The sequence below is a fragment of the Symphalangus syndactylus genome, chromosome 6 (genome assembly GCF_028878055.3).
Source record: "Symphalangus syndactylus isolate Jambi chromosome 6, NHGRI_mSymSyn1-v2.1_pri, whole genome shotgun sequence".
Classification (NCBI taxonomy): domain Eukaryota; kingdom Metazoa; phylum Chordata; class Mammalia; order Primates; family Hylobatidae; genus Symphalangus; species Symphalangus syndactylus.
The window spans coordinates 117,844,039-117,864,355 of record NC_072428.2 but is presented as its reverse complement, the minus strand read 5'-3'; the positions used below and the strand labels follow the sequence as shown (position 1 = coordinate 117,864,355).

Sequence of the window (20,317 nt, the reverse complement as noted above, 5' to 3'; positions counted from 1 at the left end):
AAGATTCCAGGTCTCTACAATAGGGAAGCATACAACTGACTCCCAAGAAGTTGTGACAAATTGGTAACAAATAACTACTGTAATTTATACAGATAGAAGAATAACCAAAATATGTCCTAGTTTTTCCCAGTTCAAAAATATTACTTGATTTGTCAAGAACCTGCTTCTAACAAAACCTGTGATGGTGTGAAGGTAAACATCAAATGCCTATACTGAGCGCCTCCTGGCAAAGATGAAACCTCCAATTGTTGTGTGAACATTAACAATATTAATAAATATAGGATCGGTAGCAATGGCTAAAAATAGTCATTTCCAAATGTGAAAGCACGAATGAGGTGAAAGAGGCTCCTGTTAGGAGACCTTCATGAAGATAAGCAGCTACAAGATGCTTATTCCTTTCAGAGGCCTGCAATAGCTTGGAGGTACTTCTCCTAAGTGGCTTCACTGTACTTTCAGTAACACAATCCTTGTTTTGATGACAAACCTATTATTTTCTTCCCCATTAATATGTCCCCTTAAAAGAAATGAAAAATAACAGTTTGGTAACAAATAGCATATAAGATTGTTAAACAGAAAAGGAGACAATTACCATATTGGTATATTTTATGCAAAGTAAGAATTGCTAATGGGGACTGGCTGACTGTTGTAATATTTATTGTGGAAGCAGGGCCCAGCAGGCTTCCTCCTTCCCCTATCAGATACCTCCCCTGAAAGACTCTTCCTCAGCCTGGCTGCCAAGAGACTTTGGAATCTAACCAGGTTACAGCCAGTACAGCAGAATAGGATGACCTCATCATCTACTGATTACATACAAGAAAATGTCCAATTAACCTCTCCTCTTCTTCCCTTCTTGTTACCTGCTATTCTATACCTAGACTTCCTAAACCAATATGCAGAGACCATTTTGGACAGTATCTAGGGCCTGCTTGATACTCAATAAATGGCATTATTAATAGTAATGATGTGTACTTCATAGTGCCAGGCACACAGAGCCCAATAAATCTTAAATAACAACAATATTGAAAGTATACGGTTAGCTAATGAGTGATTATAAAGTACTTACAAATATAAAGTGCTACACATGCACATAATTATAAACCACTGAGTTAAGAGCAGGAGAAAGCAAAAGCAGAGTGAAAGGAAGGAAAGACTCAAATGAGCAAAGAACTCTTAGCTACTTGAGATGACAGCTGAGTCCCTGACAGCCAGAACACTCACATTCCTCCAATGGTGACAGTGGCACAGGTACGCTCTGAAAAGGCAGGCACCGTCTCTGTGGCTGGGCTGGCTGGTCTAATGTAGTCCACAGTCACATTGACCTGGAAACAAAGAATCAAGGGAGTTAGGGTTGAGAGTCTGCAACAAAGCTCACTAGCAGCCACATGTGCCTGCTCAACTGTGAAAGATCAGCTCACTCCAGTTTGGTTTTCTGAATCTAAGATTTTAAAAACCAATTAAAAGAAATAGCTGAGCAACAGACTGGGAGAAAATGTTTGCAAAAGACATAACTAATAAAGAACATTTATCTAAAATATACAAAAAAACTCTTAAAACTCAACAATAATAAAACAACCTGATTTTAAAATGCAAAAGATCTAAACAGCTTACTAAAGAATACATTCAGGTGGCAAATAAGAAGAGGAAAAGATGTTCTACATTATATGTGATTAGAAAATTGCCAACTTAAACAACAATGAGATACCACTGCTCGTTGTAGCATAGTCAAAATTCAGAACACTGACAACACCAAAGGCAGGCAAGGATGTGGAGCAATAAGAACTCTAATTCATTGATGGTAGGAATGCAAAATGATACAGCCACTTTGGAAGATAGTTTAGTGGTTTCCTATAGAACTGAACATGTACTCTTACCATTTGATCCAGGAATACAGCTCCTTGAAATTTACTTGAGGAGTTGAAAACATGCTTCCACAAACACCTGCCCATGGATGTTAACAGTGGCTTTGTTCATAACTGTCAAAATGTGGAAGGAACCCATATATCCTTCAGTAGGTGAATGGATAAATTGTGGTATATCCAGATGACAGAATATTATTCAGTGATAAAAAGAAATGAGCTATCAAGCCAAGAAAAGACATGGAGGAAGCTTAGACATATATTACTAAGTGAAAGCAGACACTTTAAAAGGCGTACTGTATGATTCCAACTATATGACATTCTAGAAAAGGTTAAACTACAAAGACAATAAAAATATCAGTGGTTGCCAGGAGTTAGAAGGAGAGAGGGAATTTTGCCAGGAGTTATAGGAAGAGAATAGGGAACTTTTAGCGCAATGAAACTATTCTGTATGACACTATAATGGTGAATACATGCCACTATACATATATCAAAGCCCACAGATGATATAACACCAAGCACAAACCCTATGGACTTTGTGTGATAATGATGTGTTAAGGTAGGTTCAACAACTGTAATAAATATACCACTCTGGTGTGGAAGATTGTGTGTGGGGGACAGAAGGTATATGGGAAATCTCTGTAACTTCTGCTCAATTCTCCTGTTAATCCAAAACTGCTCTAAAACAAAAAGTCCATTTTAAGAAGAAAGAAAAAAGCTGATAACCAAAGACGTAAATCAAACAACTAAACACATAGGCCCCCACAGCAATGTTACTTTACAGAGAAGAGGTCTGCAACATCCCTGCTGAACTCCTAGACATTATGATAAAGCAGTGCTTTAACTTCTTCTGGGTCAGACTACTTTGAAAACCTGTATTTAAAAATATGAACTGCCTCCATAGAAAAACTCCATATAATCTGTCTGTCGTAGCTTCCTAAGGACCAGATTAAGAGTTATTAAGAACAAACAAGGTGGGCACAATAGCTTGCTCCTATAACTGCAGCACTTTGGGAGGCCCAGGTAGAAGAATTGCTTGAGGCCAGGAGTTCAAGATCAGCCTGGGAAACAAAGCAAGACCCCCATCTCTCTGAAAAATAAAAAATATAAATAAATAAATAAAAGAACAAACAAGATAACAAAGATGCTTGGAATTGGTTTCACAGTATGTAAATCAAAAAGATACAGCTAATTAAGCCTAACACCAACATAGTTGAGAGTTAAGCAGTGTGGAGGTGGGGGAGATAGAATGGACTAGATGAATCCTTAGATTTTGAATTAATTTTGCAGACAGGAAGTTAGAAGCATAAAATGGGAAAATGGTATAACCCCAGAATACACTAAATAAATGGATATGGACACACTAAGCAACGCTTTTTCTTTATGAAAACTTTGAAGATAAAAGTGTGGTATCCTGTAGCAAACATACAGGGCATGTCTTTACAGTATGAAGGTGTACGCTTGGTTTGGGTCAAAACCAAGGTTTACAAATCCACACTGAAGAGATGCATGGGGATCAAGGAGACTGAAGCCATCTCCACAGTCTGGAATCCCTTTTCTAAATACATCTTCAGCTCTCACTGATCAGCTTAAAGACAGCATATTGCAGAAGCATGGAGTTCAGCCACACTGCTAGTGAGCACCATTAAAATCCTTTCAAACTGTCTTCTCTTCAAAAACTCAGTTTGAAAATGAACATGGAAATCTGGAAAAGGACAGATGCCTCAAAATTCCAACTGTCAGATCACTCACTTGAACACTCCATTGAATCATGCTTTGGAAGCAGCAGAATGGAGCCATATCAGAGCCCAAGCCAATTAAGGGCTGAGGTTAAGGTAAATCATTCTTATGAGAAGTATGGTCATAGCACAACAACACAGAAAATAAGAAGATATAAAGATGACTCCTAAAATTAGATACCTAGCTTTAAATGATTGCAAGGTCTTAACTACTACTCTAAAACTCAGGAAATGAGTAAAAATGTGAGAAATGTGATCAGACAGGGGGACTGAACAACTAGTCCCCTCCAACAAAAAGGTTTTTAATACTTTCCCTGCATGCTGCTGGCCAGCGTTAATATAGGCCAAAGAAAGGGCAAGGAATGAGAGGGCTGCACACAGACAGGCCTGAGTAACGCAGAACCAGGGAAGAGAAGAAGTGGTCTTGATGCTAATACACCCTGGAACTCTCCTCAGACAAGGCCTCACAACTAGCTTATAGAAGCAGGTGAGGAAAACAAGATAGCTGGAGTCATGGCAAAAAACCACGAGTGTACAGAAGGTACACAGCGAAGGTGGCTATACCATGTAAAGTATCTCAGGGCCCATTTTAAATAGGACAAGGCCACAGGGTATGGTCCAATTAGGGGGCATTCGCTGGGAAGTTAATAAATATGTGGAAATGAGGAAAGAGGTCCATGTATCTTTTGTGCTTTCACCCAATCCATCTAACAAGCTCAAGCCCTCAATTCTACTACCTAAGGAAAAAATCAGCACTGCTTAAAAAAAAAAAACTAAGTGAATCTCAAGGTTACCTTGCGCCTCCCAATGCCAAACCTCCTTCTCAGCAGGCAGACGGGGTGGGACAGCAGCTCTTTAGCACAGAGGAACATTAGCTCTCAACCCAGAGAGAGGGCTAATTCATCAAGAGGGCTAATTCACCATGCCACATGTGTGGGAATAATAATAGGAGGAATAACAAACAAAAGTGAACACCAGTGTATCTCTCAGGCCAGAAGGCCAAAGTGAGGTGCTGTTCCAAAACTGTCTTCCAGGGAAATCAATGGGAAGATAAAAAAATTTTAATCTTCAATAACCAAAAGAAACAACTACATTCACCTGCCAATTAATTGTTTCCCATATCGAGAGAATGAGAACTGTAAGCAAGTCAGAAATTAAACAGTTATTTGTGGATGCAACATTATTAAAGAAAATCTGAAATACAAATGAGGCCCTGAGAATAGCCCACAGCCAAGATATACACCTGCAGGCAGCTATGAAAAATCAGGAATTAAAGTCAATGTGTAATTAGCATTTGTGTCCCTCCCCTGTGGATTCTGTGATCTCTTCCTCTACCCTGGAATTTTTCATCTCAAGATACTCATCACTGACTTGTCAATCACTTGAAAAAGAACCATGGTTTTAACAGCTTCAATTAAAACCACTGTAAATCTTAGCAACATCTTCGTCTAAATAAATGATAACCTGAATTTTGTGTTTGTGGGTAAGTATGTATAAAACGGCATGAGAGAAGAAACTGATTAATATAGATGGGTTCTCCTTTTTAAGACATTCCTGAAATATTTTGTATGCAAGTATTTTACGAATACATGACCAAAGGCTGTATAACTGACTCAGACCCTGATCCCTGTTTATAGCAATGACTGACCACAAAGAGCCCTGGGCTCTTGCTTGGTGCTACTTGAAGCTCCCTTACAAATGAGGCACACAACATCTTTGGGTCTCAGTTTCCCTTGACCTTAAAAACGAGAGCACTAGAGTAGAACATCAGAGCATCATTTCACTCTAGAATTCTAAAAGATAATTTAGTCAGACATGGGGTACTATATACTGTTTTCTTAAATCTTTGTATTTCCTACCTTACATTTACTACAATGTGTTGGAACACACCAACTGTAAGCTCCAAGAGTGGGGAGACCATGTCTTATTCACTCAAAGAGCTGGCATGGGCCTGCAAGGTAGGAGACTATGCAGTAAATGTTTGTTGCATGAGTAAATATATACTCAAGAATCTTTTCAGACATAATATTATGAAGGATACCTTTGAAGTGGGAAGGCAGGGCATCCTGAGGACCATTTTATCAAGCTGTTGATCATTCTGCTGTTTTATATAGTAAAAATATATTTATTTAAATCGTGGGGGATAGGGAGGAGGAACTGAGGGAGGAGCAACATTTTAAAACTGTGATAAAGCTCTAGTGCAAACAACCATGAGAGATGAAGCAAGCCAAATATGAAACATACATACTTTCTCATATTATTTATTTCTCAAAGAGGTACTCAAAGATAAGAGGGTAGCAGGCAACCTTGGTCTATTAGATTATAGAATTTTCCTTGAAAGCAATTTCAGGGACCCTTCAGAGGAACTAAGATGGTAACTTCAAACTAAATTTATATATTAATTGCTTGTAAAGTCTGGAATAGTTTAGAATAGAACAGCTATGGGCCACACAACAGAATTCTCAGGCTGTCTGGATATTCTTCATACAACGTGTGACTAGAACAGTATCAAACCACCAAAGAACTTCACAGACTGATGCTGATGATAAGAAAACGCCAAAAAGTGAACTACCTAAGCATAAAAGGTTAGAGGAGGTAGGAAGGAAAACAACTGCAGAGCCACATTTCCAGGTTGTAGCCTGAGCTTAGATTTAATATAACTAGAGCTGTTACATAAGGCTTTGGGGCATAATCACCACATAATACCACCCATTATTCCACATAGCCACTCATAAATTCACAAAGAGCTATAATAAACACCTTGCCTCTCAAAATAACCCCTTTATAACCCCTCTCATGACAGAATTTCCAGACTTTATGGAAAGCCTCTATACACCCCTAATACGGAAAAGACGACACCATCTGGCCTAAGTCCCACTGATGCCGCCTAGAAACAAAAGTAAGTAAAACAAAATGTTTCACATAGGCTCGATAAGAACAGGGACACTTCAGAACAGCCAGGCTGCAGTGATTGATTCTCAGCAATTCTAGAAAGGAGCTGTGTGAACTTGGATAAGCGACCTAACTTCTCTGCTTACGTTTAACACATTAACTGTGCGTATCTCACTGCTATAGGAAGATATATATGTATCATTTAGAACAGTGCTTGTATCACTGTATGCTCTATTTAAGTGTCAGTTATTTTTAGATAAACATACTAATTTTCTTAGGGCAGTGTCTGGCACAGAGTTAAGTGCCAAATAAGTATCCATGAGATAAATAAACACCTACACAAATACATACATGCATAAATCAGATACATGTTGATTTAAATCATTAGACTTTGGAAATCATCAGGCAGAAAGACTAAATTAAATACACTTTTCTCTTTAAAGAGCCACAGCAAACAAAAAATATGTAGTACCTCATACATATTTATCCCAACTTAGAGCTAAGTAAGGTTTATTTTAAAGAATGATACACTATTTAGTATTTATTTAGATATTTAACAGATTAATTTTGCAGCTACCAGTTATTGGATATTTTATTTACCAAAGACAATTGAAGCACAGTGTTGTGAACCATCTCAAATAACAGGTTAGCCAGGGATATTTGGGGCAGGATGCTTCTTGTCTTACTAAATTAGGAAGACAATGAACATAAATAGTAACCAAGTTTCCGTTCGCTTTGGGCTTAACAGTGTAGGATATAATAAATTTCTCTTCAAAGGTTTTTAGCCTGTAAATTGTTAAGTACGATGAGTTCTGAGATCCTCTCCAAAGAACCAGTGCATCAGTATGTTCAGCTCCCCTGTTCTTTGTTCTCCATTTTAAAGTTTAACTTCCTCATTCTCCTTGCCCCTAGTTTCAGTAAACAACCTTTTCCACCAGTTCTAATCAGTAGTTGACATTTGTTCCCCTGGTCACCTGCTCTGTCTTTTGAGTCACCCCTGGTCACCTGCTCCATCCTGAGTCACCCCTGGTCACCTGCTCTGAACTGAATCACCCTGAGTCACCTGTTCTGTAAGCCCTTCCCATCAAACTACTCACTCCGCCACTCTGGCTCATACCCCTGCTCTCTTTAAAATAGCCAATCGGAATTAGCTTAGACTGTGTGGTCCAACCCTAGCCAACAGGGGAACAACATAGCAGTAGGGGCTACCTGCCCCTTCCCCTCCCTTGTTGAAGTGTGCTGTCACCATTGCTCCATCCGGGAGTTGCACCCTTCTACAGAAGTAAAAATTGCCTTGCTGAGAAAATTAAATTTGTGTTCGAGTGCTATTTCTCTTGCAGCACTGAAAATTTATTTATAACAACAGGACCTTCCATACAAAGTGCTCCTTAATATTTAAATAATGTAGTTTTAATATTTTTTCTCTGTTAAAAGTATATTATGTAATCATTCTAAACTTATAAAAGTGATACATATTTTTAAACATTTTAAAACACACATCGATCACCCATTCATCGAGGTACAGGAAGAGCTTCAAAACAAATTGCTAAGGAGCCTGTTGGTCCTGTCTCTGGGCATGCTCTGAGCTTACCTCCAAGCTAATTCAGACATTAGCCCTTGTGGAACTGCTCATCTCTCAAGAGAGGATGTTAAACTTACCTCCTTCTAGGCAAGTACTGAGTAATGGAAATATAATAAGTGACAAATGAGACCCACATGTATATGTTCACATTTTCCTAGTAGCAATGTTGGAACATTTAAAAGAAACAAGTGAAATTAATTTTAATATGATTTTTTATTTAATGCAAAATTTCTAAAACACCGTGTCAATATATAACAAATATTATAAAAGTATTGAGATCTTTTTTTGTATTAAATCTTTACTATCTGGTGTGTACTTTACAAACATCTCAATTTGGACCAGCCACACTGCAGTGCTTAAAACTCACTGGGCATTCCTAGAGTATCAGTTAAGGCACAAGTCTTAGCCTCATTCCTCTATCCTATGTGTGGTTCTGATTTCTCTCTGTATTTTTCCCTGTGAACTTATGTTTTAAGAATCTTTGTAAACATTCTTAAACCAAATATGAAAAAAAATGACATAAAAACCCTGGTATCAAAAATAAAATATTTAGCCTTCATTTTCTTTTTCAAATCTATTATCTGACTAGATTACAAAGATAAGCTGCATACATTTTTAGTTCAAAAAAAGAATTTCAGGTGTAAGGATAAATTTATACACTGGGGGAAAAAATCCCTTAGTCTGTACTATTGTAAAATATATTCTATTCAGTAGTTTGGTGAAGGTATTTTTCAGTTCCTTCTACCAATTCAATAGCTGAATTTAATTAATTCCTGATTTGTCAACATGATTCTAGAATTCTTTACCTTAGTGTTTGAAGTTTATTCTAATGGATGGATGGTGGGTAGATGGTGGCTGTGGCCAGAAACCCAGGTTAAGAAATAACTGTTTTTGTAGTTAATAATCGAGGCTTCTGTTAACTGCTGATATTATTAAAAAGAAAATGAATAACTGGTAGATGTAACCTACTTATTTTTATAAATTTTTATAATTATAAAATGCTGAAATCTACCTCTTCCATCAGGACATCTTTGAGCTCTGCAACAACCTTTACAAATACGTTCAGAAAAAATTATACATTTTGTTGTCTCATCTACGCTACAAAGATTAGGAGATACAAACCAACGTTCCCTTCCTAACTCTCCAATCCAGCCCAGATGTATTCTGTAACACCCCCTTCCAAATCATTGTAATTAGGTGCTTAGGCTGGTTGTTTATTCACATGTATTTACGCTGCTCTCTCCCATCTAAAATCACCCTCCCACTCCCAAACTCCAAAACTATTTTGAGTACATTTCATTTTCATCAATGGAATTTTAATCTATAATGCCTATAAAACTTTATAAGCACAGTTAGAAAAGTGTTCTTCTTTGATACATTTTTGACAAAATGAGTCTCCTACCCCAACCACTCCCCTGTTCCCGGGATGGGCAGATGCTTTTATCTGTTTTGAGGGGAAAGGTAAAATACAGCTGAATACAGCATCCATGGAGATGTTAAGAGTCTCTATCTGACATCACGCATTCATTTAAGTTGACATCACTGCTCCCTGATAAACCTTCACTTTGGTAAATATTTAATTAGGTGCATACACAAACTCGAGATCCACAAAACATTAAAACATTTTAGGTAAGGGGCCATTAGAAAATGGCAAAGATTTCTCGAAGTAGTGATAACAACCTGAAAACAAACATAATAAAATGATCTGAAAATATACTGACCAAACAGTTTCTATACGGAAGTAAATAATAGGCACATATAAACATCAAATTTGGACAAATGACAATATTTTAAATAAATCTGAGGGGTACCTTAGAGAAAGACAGAGAGATCACTATTTGAAAATAGTGATCCCAGCTTCCAGCAGTTTCATTAAATCTCTTGATTCTCCGGGACTTATAATCCTACAAACATACTTAAAAAGTATAATGTGTGTTTGTGCTAATGCTCCATTATCTTACTCATTATTTTATCACAGGCATAACTCACACCAATACCTAGTTTTAATACAACTCTGCTTGCCCCTAAGGAGGAATGTCAAAAGGTTTCAGAGGCACTACTGGAAACTGTCCCTTGTGTCGCCTGCATGTCCCTTCTTATTCTTTACCAGAGCTGCCATCTCCCATTGCCTTCCTCTAAAGGAAGAAAGTTGAGGGTGGGTCTTTTTTCTCCATTATACAAGCGTCAATCACAGTCATCTATGGCCAAAATTTCCGAGGTCACCAGCAGTCAAGAGAAATTAAATCACTTTTTCCAGAACTCTCCCTGGAGGAGTTCCAGCCACACAAGCAGCCCAAATTTTACATGGAGATACTTCTGCCTTTATGTCAAATACAGCCAATGTCACCCAATCTTTAAAACAATAGCAGTAATGAAACTGTGATGAGAGGAACAGGAATATGAAGAAAGGAGACTTGCTTAATGGCTTCTAAGAATAATTAGTGGGGGGAAAGGGGATATTATTAAGAAATGGATAAAAACAAAAGGTTACATTACATTTGCTCTGTCTATAAAGATTTTGAATGCCTGCACCACCAAAATACCAGGGAAATCTAATCAATAAAAGTGGGGACTAAAGTATTCACCCTGCCAAGAGTTGCAATCGACTCCTATTTCCCTGGGGACTAGGTATTGCTTAGGTGAGCAAAACCAGAACAGAAAAGCCATCCTGCATTCACTATAGTTCAGAGCCCTCCCATTTCTCCAGCATGGCCATGAGCTGGCATCAAGAAGTCACTCAGACAAGGAAAATATATGTTTAGGTAAATTAAATAAAGGCCAAAGTTAGAATGGTGAGTTGACCTCAAGGATGTATATAATGATGTCAAAGGAAAATCATGAAGAAAAAACACAATAATTCTTTAGGAATGCATGCCAATGACTAAATAGCCCAAGGATACAGCAATTGTGTATATCAATTCTCAGTTTTGTGGCTAAGTAAACATTCCAAGAAAATCAGGTATCAATATCAGCCTTTCTTCCTGTAAACATACCACACCATCCCTCTGTTTCACAAAGTAGAGGCCTACTAAATGAAGCAAGGTTCCATGATCAAAGGCACGGTGTGCATAGAACAATGACAACTAAAGTCACAGACACTGATCAAAGACCATCCTGCATTGTATCTGCGTCTCCCTTCAAATTCAGGTCTCTTGATTTACAGTCATTGTTTTGGAATAAACAGGTACACAACCAACTCCTTGGCCTACAATTACACACATTCACAAATTGGGCAGTTACCACTGGAGGATAAGTCTAGATCAAACCATTTCTCAGTTCCACAGTATTCCAGTTTCCACTCCTAAATTATCAGAAACATGATGCAAAAATATTGCTTAGCTTTCCAAAAAAATTAAATATAGAATTACCACATGATCCACAAATTCCACTTCTAGGTATGTATCAGTGGAATTGAAAGCAGGATCTCAAAGAGATATCTCAATACCCAGGCTCATAGCAGAATGTATTTACAACAGCCAAAGGTGGAAGCAACTGACACACCCATTGTTGGATAAGTAGATAAACAAAATATGGTAGATACATACAATAGAATGTTATTCAGCTTTAAAAAGGAAGGAAATTCTCATTATCTTGAGGACATTATAAGTGAAAGAAGCCAGCCACAAAAACAAAAAACAAAAAACTTACTTACAAAAAAGAACACTGTGTGATTCCATTTAAATAAGGTACCTAGAATAGTCAAATTCTTAGACCAAAAATAGGAGCGTGGTTGCCAGGGGATGGAGAGATTTATTTAATGGGTATAGAGTTTCGATTGTGCAAGAGGAAAAAGTTCTGGGGATGGACAGTGACGGTTGCACAACAATGTGAATGAATGTGCTTAATGTCACTGAACTGTACACTTAAAATTGAATAAGAAGGTAAATTTTGTTTTATGTATCTGCCTTTCTCTCTCTCTTTCTCCCAGGCTGTTCTGCCCACACATTAGTCAATAACTTAGCGGCAGGAGCTAGGCAACTCTGAACCCAAACCCAGCTAACTCCTGAATCTACTGGTTACTTCACTAAGACAGTTCAGGCTGGGTGTGGTGGCTCATGCCTGTAATCCCAGTACTTTGGGAGGCCAAGGTGGGTGGATCATTTGACGTCAAGAGTTCGAGACCAGCCTGACCAACATGGCGAAACCCAGTCTCTACCAAAAATACAAAAATTAGCCAGGCATGGTGGCATGTGCCTTTAGTCCCAGCACTCGGGAGGATGAGACACGAGAATCGCTTGAATCTTGGAGGCAGAGGTTGCGGCGAGCCAACATCGCGCCACTGCACTCCAGCCTGGGCGACAGAGCAAGACTCCCATCTCATTAAAAAAAAAAAAAAAAAAAGTTCAATCACATTCCCAAGAAAATATATGGATGGTTTCCCAAAACCGTAATTACAAGTCATGTTCAATAACCCCTAAATAAGGACACAGAAGTCTCTGGTTGTCATATAAGATAAAATAGTCTACCTTTTAGGCCACCTTTCTCAGGATATAAGATACACTTGGCTATTTTCTTACATTCTGAGAAGAGTCAACACTCTAAGAAAGTGGTCCCCAACATTTTTGGCACCAGGGACCGATTTCGTAGAAGATAATTTTTACATGGATGGTGGGGAGGATGATTTCGGGATGAAACTGTCCCACCTTCAGATTATCAAGCATTAGTTAGATTCTCATAAGGAGCATGAGACCTAGATCCCTCGCACGTGCAGTTCACACTAGGCTTTGCACTTCTACGAGAATCTAATGCTGCTGCTGATCTGACGGGAGGCAGAGCTCAGGCAGTGACGCTGGCTGGCCTGCTGCTCATGTCCTGCTGTGCAGCCTGCTTCCTAACAGGCCAGGGACCAGTACCGGTCTGCAGTCCGGGGCTTGGGGACCCTTGCTCTAAGGCACAAGCTGCATGCCTAGGTACCACAAGTCAACCCAAATATGCCTTTCTTACCATTTTTCAGAGGCAGTTGTAGAAGGGGGATAAGAATAGTTTATGGCTCATTGACTTCCTATAAAATTGACAAATTTTGATGTCCTGTGCTGTGACAGAATTTTTCTATGAAGAATCGTCTGCCTTAGAGATACATCACGTGCAGATCTACAGAACTTTCAGTGCATTCCCCATCATTTTCCCACCTCTATCTACTTCTCTAGTTGCTGAATTTAATCACTGTTGTCTGTGCTTTTGTCCAACGAACTTCCAATTTCCACATGCTTCTCTAAGTGGTATTTTTCACTGTTGGCAGGAGTCTAAATTATTATAACATCATTGGAGGTCAGGCTGGCAATTCTACTAATATTTAATATGTGGATGTCCTTTAACCCAGCAGTTCCACTTCTAGGAATTCAATCTACAGAAACAAAGATGTATGTACAAACGTGGTGTCTTTTGCATTCATAGTGGTTTAACACAAATGCATAATTACAAGTTGAGATTTCAGTAATCTTAAATCTCGTGAGTTAAAAGTTGGCAGAAATCTTGCCTATCTTTTTCACCTACATATTACCAATACTTCTGAATAAATATGATGTAGCTGCTGAGAACAAGTGGGAGCTACATATTCTGCTATGGAAAGATGTCCAAAGAGAAAAGCAAATGAACAATGATAAATATGATGTAATCCTATTAGGGGAAAAAAAGTGAGGGAAACATGCAACAGAATCCAGAGGAACACACTTGGCACTGTAGAAGGCCTTATCTTCAAAGGTGCAATTATAAGGTACTTCCAATTTTTCACATCGTACATTTCCACAGGGATTAAAATGTTTAAATTACATTTGGAAAGGGGAAAAATTTGATTAAGTCTTAAGAGAAACAATATGGTGAGCTAAGTAAATATATAAAGAAAACATCTACCTTTAAAAACAAAAAAACAGCAAAAAACACAAAAAAGTAGCCTCCTCACAAGCAGGGTCTTCACCTTTGAGCATCTGTTTCATCACAATAGTTCCCACACTGAGGCCATGGTCACTGCTCAGTAATGTCTGCCAACCAGTAAGGATTATGCAGGGCAGGCTAAACACTGTTAGAAGGACATGATCATGAGGGCTTCCGGGTGCCCAGTGGTGTACTGTTGCCATGGCAGGTGGGCATCACTATCTGCAAATGAACTGCCAATCTCACTCTGAGCTGATAATGATCCTGCCACCACCACCTGCCTGCCATATGTTTTCTCTACTTGTCACGTAACAAGGAACTGCATCTTGGCATGCTGATCACTGACAATCTAATACTACTGGTTGATGTTTGTTATCCCTAGCTGCAGCCCTTCAGAGAGAGCTGGAAAAGAGTGGAAGAAGGATATAAAATAATGCTTTGCCTACTGACCATTCACTAAGACCCAACACTTTGCAGTGGGTTAGCCAGCCAGTTCTAAGACAGCTGGTAATATGTGAGGGGCTGTGTCCCATCCCCCTTGTGCCCTCTGATCCTGTTTCTCATCAGCAGAGTAGAAAAGGAACCCAGACTTCCCACTAGAACAAACTGGATTCATTTTGTCTCCCTTAACCATCACATACAGTCAATAAAAACCATGGAGTTTTGTTTTATACTTTAATACTGAGGTAAGAACAGGGTGTGGCATCAGCAGTCAAGAATTCATGTTCATGGAGCCCTTTCTCTGAGCAGCAGATCATCTGATGAAGAGAATATAATACGGAAAAATAGGGTTCATGTACAAATAAACTGCCTCCCAATTTGCCCCTTTTACTAGAACTCGAACTCATACATTTATAACTGTATATCCCAGAGAGCCTCAAAATAAATATAGGGCTTGTTATCTACTCCTAGACAGCAAACCAGGAGCTAGTTTGTGAAAAGAGGGAGAGCAGAACAGTTTCAATAGAGTTTAGGTAAAAGATACTGAATGCACAAGAGACTGGAATCAGTCAAGCAGGTTAACCAAACCCCTCATATTCCCATTGATAATGAGAATGTAAAGATGATTATCCAACAGCACTTTCCATGAATTAAAAGGTCACTGGACACATACATCCTTCTCTTAATGAGGAAGATCATTAACAGAAGGATATATTCTGCTATGGAAAGATGTCCAAATAGAAAAGCAAATGAACAATGATAAATATGATGTAATCCTATTAGGGGAACAAAAGTGAGGGAAACATGGAACAGAATCCAGAGGAACATACTTGGCACTGTAGACGGGCTTATCTTCAAAGGTGCAATTATAAGGTACTTCCAATTATCTTCAAAGGTTCAATTATAAGGTACTTCCTCTCCCCACACTCACCAACACTTAACCAATTGGCTAAAATGACAACCAGCATTAGCACCAAGAAACACCAAGGCCTTCTTGGCACGATCTCGGCTCACTGCAACCTCTGCCTCCTGGGTTCAAGCAATTCTCCTGTCTCAGCCCCCCGAGTAGCTGGGACTACAGGCACCCACCACCACGCCCAGCTAATTTTTGTATTTTTAGTAGAGATGGGGTTTCACCTTGTTGGTCAGGCTGGTCTCTAATTCCTGACCTCATGTGATCCACCCACCTGGGCCTCCCAAAGTGTTGGGATTACAGGCATGAGCCACCGCACCCAGCCACCAAGCCCTTCTTGATTCAGCAACCACAGCATTAACACACAGATTTACTATTTAATTAAGATCAAATTTATGTAACATGAAATCCATCATCTCAATCATTTTAAGGTGTACCAGTTCAGTGGATTTTAGTATATTCACAATGCTGTGCAACATCACGCTTATCCAATTCCCTGAAAAGAAACTATATCCATGAAGCAGTCACTTCTTTTCCCAACTTCCCCTACCTCTAGCCCCTGGAAACCATCAACCACCTATAGATCCCTATAAATGGAATCATATAATATGTAGTCTTTTGTGTCTAAATTCTTTTACTTGGGACAAGTTTTCCAGGTTCATCTATGCTGAAGTATACAGCAGACTTCATTCCTTTTTAGGACAGAATGTACTAATTGTAAGGATATACCATACTTTGTTTATCCACTAAGGTGTACTTTTGAGACTGCAGCTATAATAAGAGAAAGTATGCTGAGAACCATTTTAATAAAAAATCTTGTAATAATATTATTTTTAATAATAAGAGAAAGTGTGTTGAGAATCAGTTGAGAGCAATCAGTGGCCTAAGGAGAAGAGTATTCATTGACAAACACAAACTAAGCTACCAGAGTCAAACCATATAAAAGGAGTCTTTTAATCTCCTAATCTGTCCACTTCAGAGAACCTCAACCAAATCCATTTTTTTAAATTAAAAGTCTCTCACAATGAGGAAGAAATCTTTCAGTGTCTCAAGGGATGGTCCAAACAATAAACCAACCTACCAATCATCTCAGAGGAAATGAAACTGCCTCACAGCAGGTCCTTTGCTCCAGATGAAGAGTACAGCCACTGCTCAGGATGCAAACAAGACACAGATATAAACTATGTGGGGGAGGGGGCAGGGGGCGGGATCCCTACAGGCTTTTCCCTCATCTGCTGCATTTGCTTCCAAGATTCCTGGCACATACTCATTCAAACGAATCAGACTGTAATTCGGGTTTTAAGGACTCTCCTATCTTAGTTAATAATACATACCCTGTTTGAATGTATCGCTAGAGTATACACAGCAACAAATCTCTCCCTGATGCATCACCTGCAGTCTTTCCTGTGTGATGCTCTTCAGATCAGCTAACCTGACTCCTCTTCCGCCCCTACCTCTAAGAGGTCAGGTGGAAAACTAATGATACATTCTTCTACAAGACAGTAGTAAAGCAATAAACAAAAATGACCCAGGGAGCTCTGCTCCATGATTTAATATGGAAAGAATTTTTATTCTTGGGCTATTAAAGAAAGGTCTCTGGGTCTTTTAGCCCAGGAGATAAGTCAATACCTCAAGAATAGAAGAATTGTGTTTGCTCTGGAGGTAACATTTTGAGCTATAAATTTATTATCCTGGTTGTCAAAAGACCAGCCCAAGAAGGCAGTGATGATATTTAATAATATTTTGACACTATAGATTTTCCAGAAAATTTTAGACAACTCTACGAGAAAGAAGAACAAAGCCAAAATTTGTAGCAGTTCCAGAGAAAATGCCCAGGCAGTAAGAGAAGCATCATGATACAATAACCAAGATTATACAAAAGTACCAACTTTCAAACACTAGAAAATCCTCAAATGAGGTTTCCAACTACAGACAAGAATTTACTGTAATCGCTGTCCAAGATCTTCACAGACATCACTCTAAATAAGGGTGGTCAAACAATCTCAAAAAAAAGTAAAAGAATGATCCAAAGCCCCACCACTTAAAGAATATATATATATATATAAAAACAACCAGAAGGTATAGGAAATAGAAATGAAATTTGCAGCTGGGTGCAGTGGCTCACACCTGTAATCCCAGCACTTTGGGAGGCCGAGGCAGGCAGATCACCTGAGGTCAGGAGCTTGAGACCAGCCTGGCCAACATGGTGAAACCCCGTCTCTACTAAAAATACCAAAATTAGCCGGGCATGGTGGTGGGCGTCTGTAATCCCAGCTACTTGGGAGACTGAGGCAGAAGAATCACTTGAACCTGGGAGGCAGAGTTTTCAGTGAGCCGAGAACCTGCCACTGCACTCCAGGCTGGGCAACAGAGCCAGACTGCCTCAAACAAACAAACAAAAAAACAAACCAAAAAAACTTGCTACATTAGAAAAATAGTAAGAAAAATGCTAACTATATATGTTATTAAAGAACAACTACATTTCAGGTTAATTATATCTAGTATAATTACATCTGAAATATTAAAAATAGGTGCATAATATACGATTCCTTTATTTTTCTCTGTAAAAGACAAACCAAGATGCATAGGCATGTTGAGAATAAAATGATACTTCTTAATAAAACCCACATAATAAATGGTTAAAACTGACAGAAGATTATAAAATGAAATGCCATATCAGATCTAATAAGTATTTGATTAGTGACATCTGCTATAATTCCTGTGAATATGCATCATGATAAACATAAGAATAGAATAAATTAAGTAATATCCAATGATAAGTCTGGGCTAAAAAGTCTAGAAAAACAATCCATAGTTAATAGGGCTAGGGAGCAGTGGAAAGATACATCAATAACATCTACAATGACAATACAAGTGTTATTAATGATTCACAGAAGTTAAACAATTTGCCCCCAAATTATGAAAAGGGGTCTTTTGAAAGAGACGTGAAATATAAATTGCCAAGTCATATAATTTGCAATTAGGCTAGGTTATAAAAGAGTAAAAACAAAATATATCTGCATAGGAAAAATTAATTTTAAAAAATGATCAATATTTAAATTTGTAACGATTTAATTATTGGAAGATTTCATTTTAAATTCCAACTCTTAATTGGTTAAGTGAGTTTTTAAGGGATAAATTAAAATGAAAGTTTTACTTTAAATCGGAATGAAAAGGGTCACAGTTATCACCTAGAGCACTCGTACACTATAAGAGAAAACAGATTCAGAAGTTATGTGGCTTCCCCAAGTTTAAACATCTAGTTAATAAAAGAGTTATAACTAAGATCCTAAATATCAGAATAATATCTGAAGTGTCAGGATAGGAAACCACAGTAAAAGGTATAGTATCAACATCATTTCAATAAAGAAAGTCTATTTTATGCCTGGATTGAACTTCAGTCTGGAAAGGCCAGCCCAAGGGCCTTACAAATTGGAGTCATTTTAGAAGCTACCCTTTAAAAGAAATGAATGACACAGGGAGATGGCTAAGAGGGTAGTCCGTAAGAAGACTGACATACAGAGACCTCCAAATTCTGTTAAATGACTCTGGCTCTCTCCAGAACTATCCACCCTACAGCTATACCTCTTGCTGATCTGCATAAAAGCACATCAAAAATTTTAAAGATTTAAAAAAGGGAGTATTTGTTGCTATGTTGTTTTTAAATAAGGGAATCATAAATTAATCATTAGTACCTAGGCTAAACGGTATTTAAGATAAAAAAGGGAATGAAATTAAGGTTTAATATGAGAGAAGTAAAATCCCAGGAAACAAAAAACGTTGACTTTTTAAATGAGATAAAATACAAGGACATAAAAGGATGGGAAAAAGCTATCAAGCTTCTTAAATGACCAAATCCTATGTAAGAAAGTGTTCAACACTGTCAATAAATAGACATAGAAGATTTTTGTCTTTAACTCTTCTAACCTTTACATCCTCCCAAATCTAGATGACTATAATTTTGTAGGGCTTAGTGAATCTAGTTGATACCAATATACAGTATGCCTTGTTTATTAAAACAAAATAAAACCACATCACCATAGTTCAAAAAAAATAAGATGAACATACACCAGTTAAATAAATTATATACTCATGGAATAAAATAACATAAAGCCATTAAAATCAATATATAAAAGTTTATTTAAGGATGTGAGGAGATGTTCAGAATCCACTGTCAACTTTATTTTATTTTTGAGACTGAGTTTCGCTCTTGTGGCCCAGGCTGGAATGTGGTGGCGCAATCTTGGCTCACTGCAACCTCCACCTCCTAGGTTCAAGTAATTCACCTGCCTCAGCCTCCTAAGTAGCTGGGATTATGGGCATCTGCCACCATGCCCAGTTAATTTTTGTATTTTTAGTAGAGATGGGGGTTTCGCCATGTTGGCCAGGCTGGTCTCAAACTCCTGACCTCAGGTGATCCACCGCCTCAGCTTCCCAAAGTGCTGGGATTACAGGCATGAGCCACCAAGCCCGGCCTCCATTGTCCATTTTAAAAAAGGATACGCAGACAGATTAGAATATAAATGTATAAGTGAAAGAAAATACTCCAAAATGTTATTTGAATCACTTGTATTTTTCCTTTATACTTGTCAAACTTAGTATAATAAACATATATTGCTTTTATAATCAGAAAAAAATACAGAAGAGACATGGAAGACATTCATGGTTCAGGTATGTTCTGGCCAGGCGCAGTGGCTCACGCCTGTAATCCCAGCACTTTGGGAGGCCGGGGTGGGCGGATCACCTGAAGTCAGGAGTTCAAGACCAGCCTGGCCAACATGGCGAAATCCCGTCTCTACTAAAGTACAAAAATTAGCTGGGCATGGTGGCACACACCTGTAATCCCAGCTACTCGGGAGGTTGAGGCATGAGAATTGCTTGAACCTGGGAGGCAGAAGTTGTAGTGAACCAAGATCGTACCACTACACTTCAGCCTGGGCAACAAGAACAAAATTCAGTTTAAAAAAAAAAAAAAGGTGGCCGGGAGCAGTGGCTCACGCCTGTCATCCCAGCACTTTGAGAG

General features: G+C 38.4%; 1 protein-coding gene across 1 annotated transcript in view; it reads right to left on the bottom strand.

Moving 5' to 3' along the window:
- The window catches only part of SND1 (staphylococcal nuclease and tudor domain containing 1), a 445,319-nt gene that overhangs the window by 247,213 nt on the left and 177,789 nt on the right, over window positions 1-20,317 (bottom strand). The window contains exon 12 of the mRNA XM_055283891.2: window positions 1,219-1,319. Coding sequence (XP_055139866.1) covers window positions 1,219-1,319 — 101 coding nt within the window. The remainder of the gene's footprint in view (window positions 1-1,218; window positions 1,320-20,317) is intronic.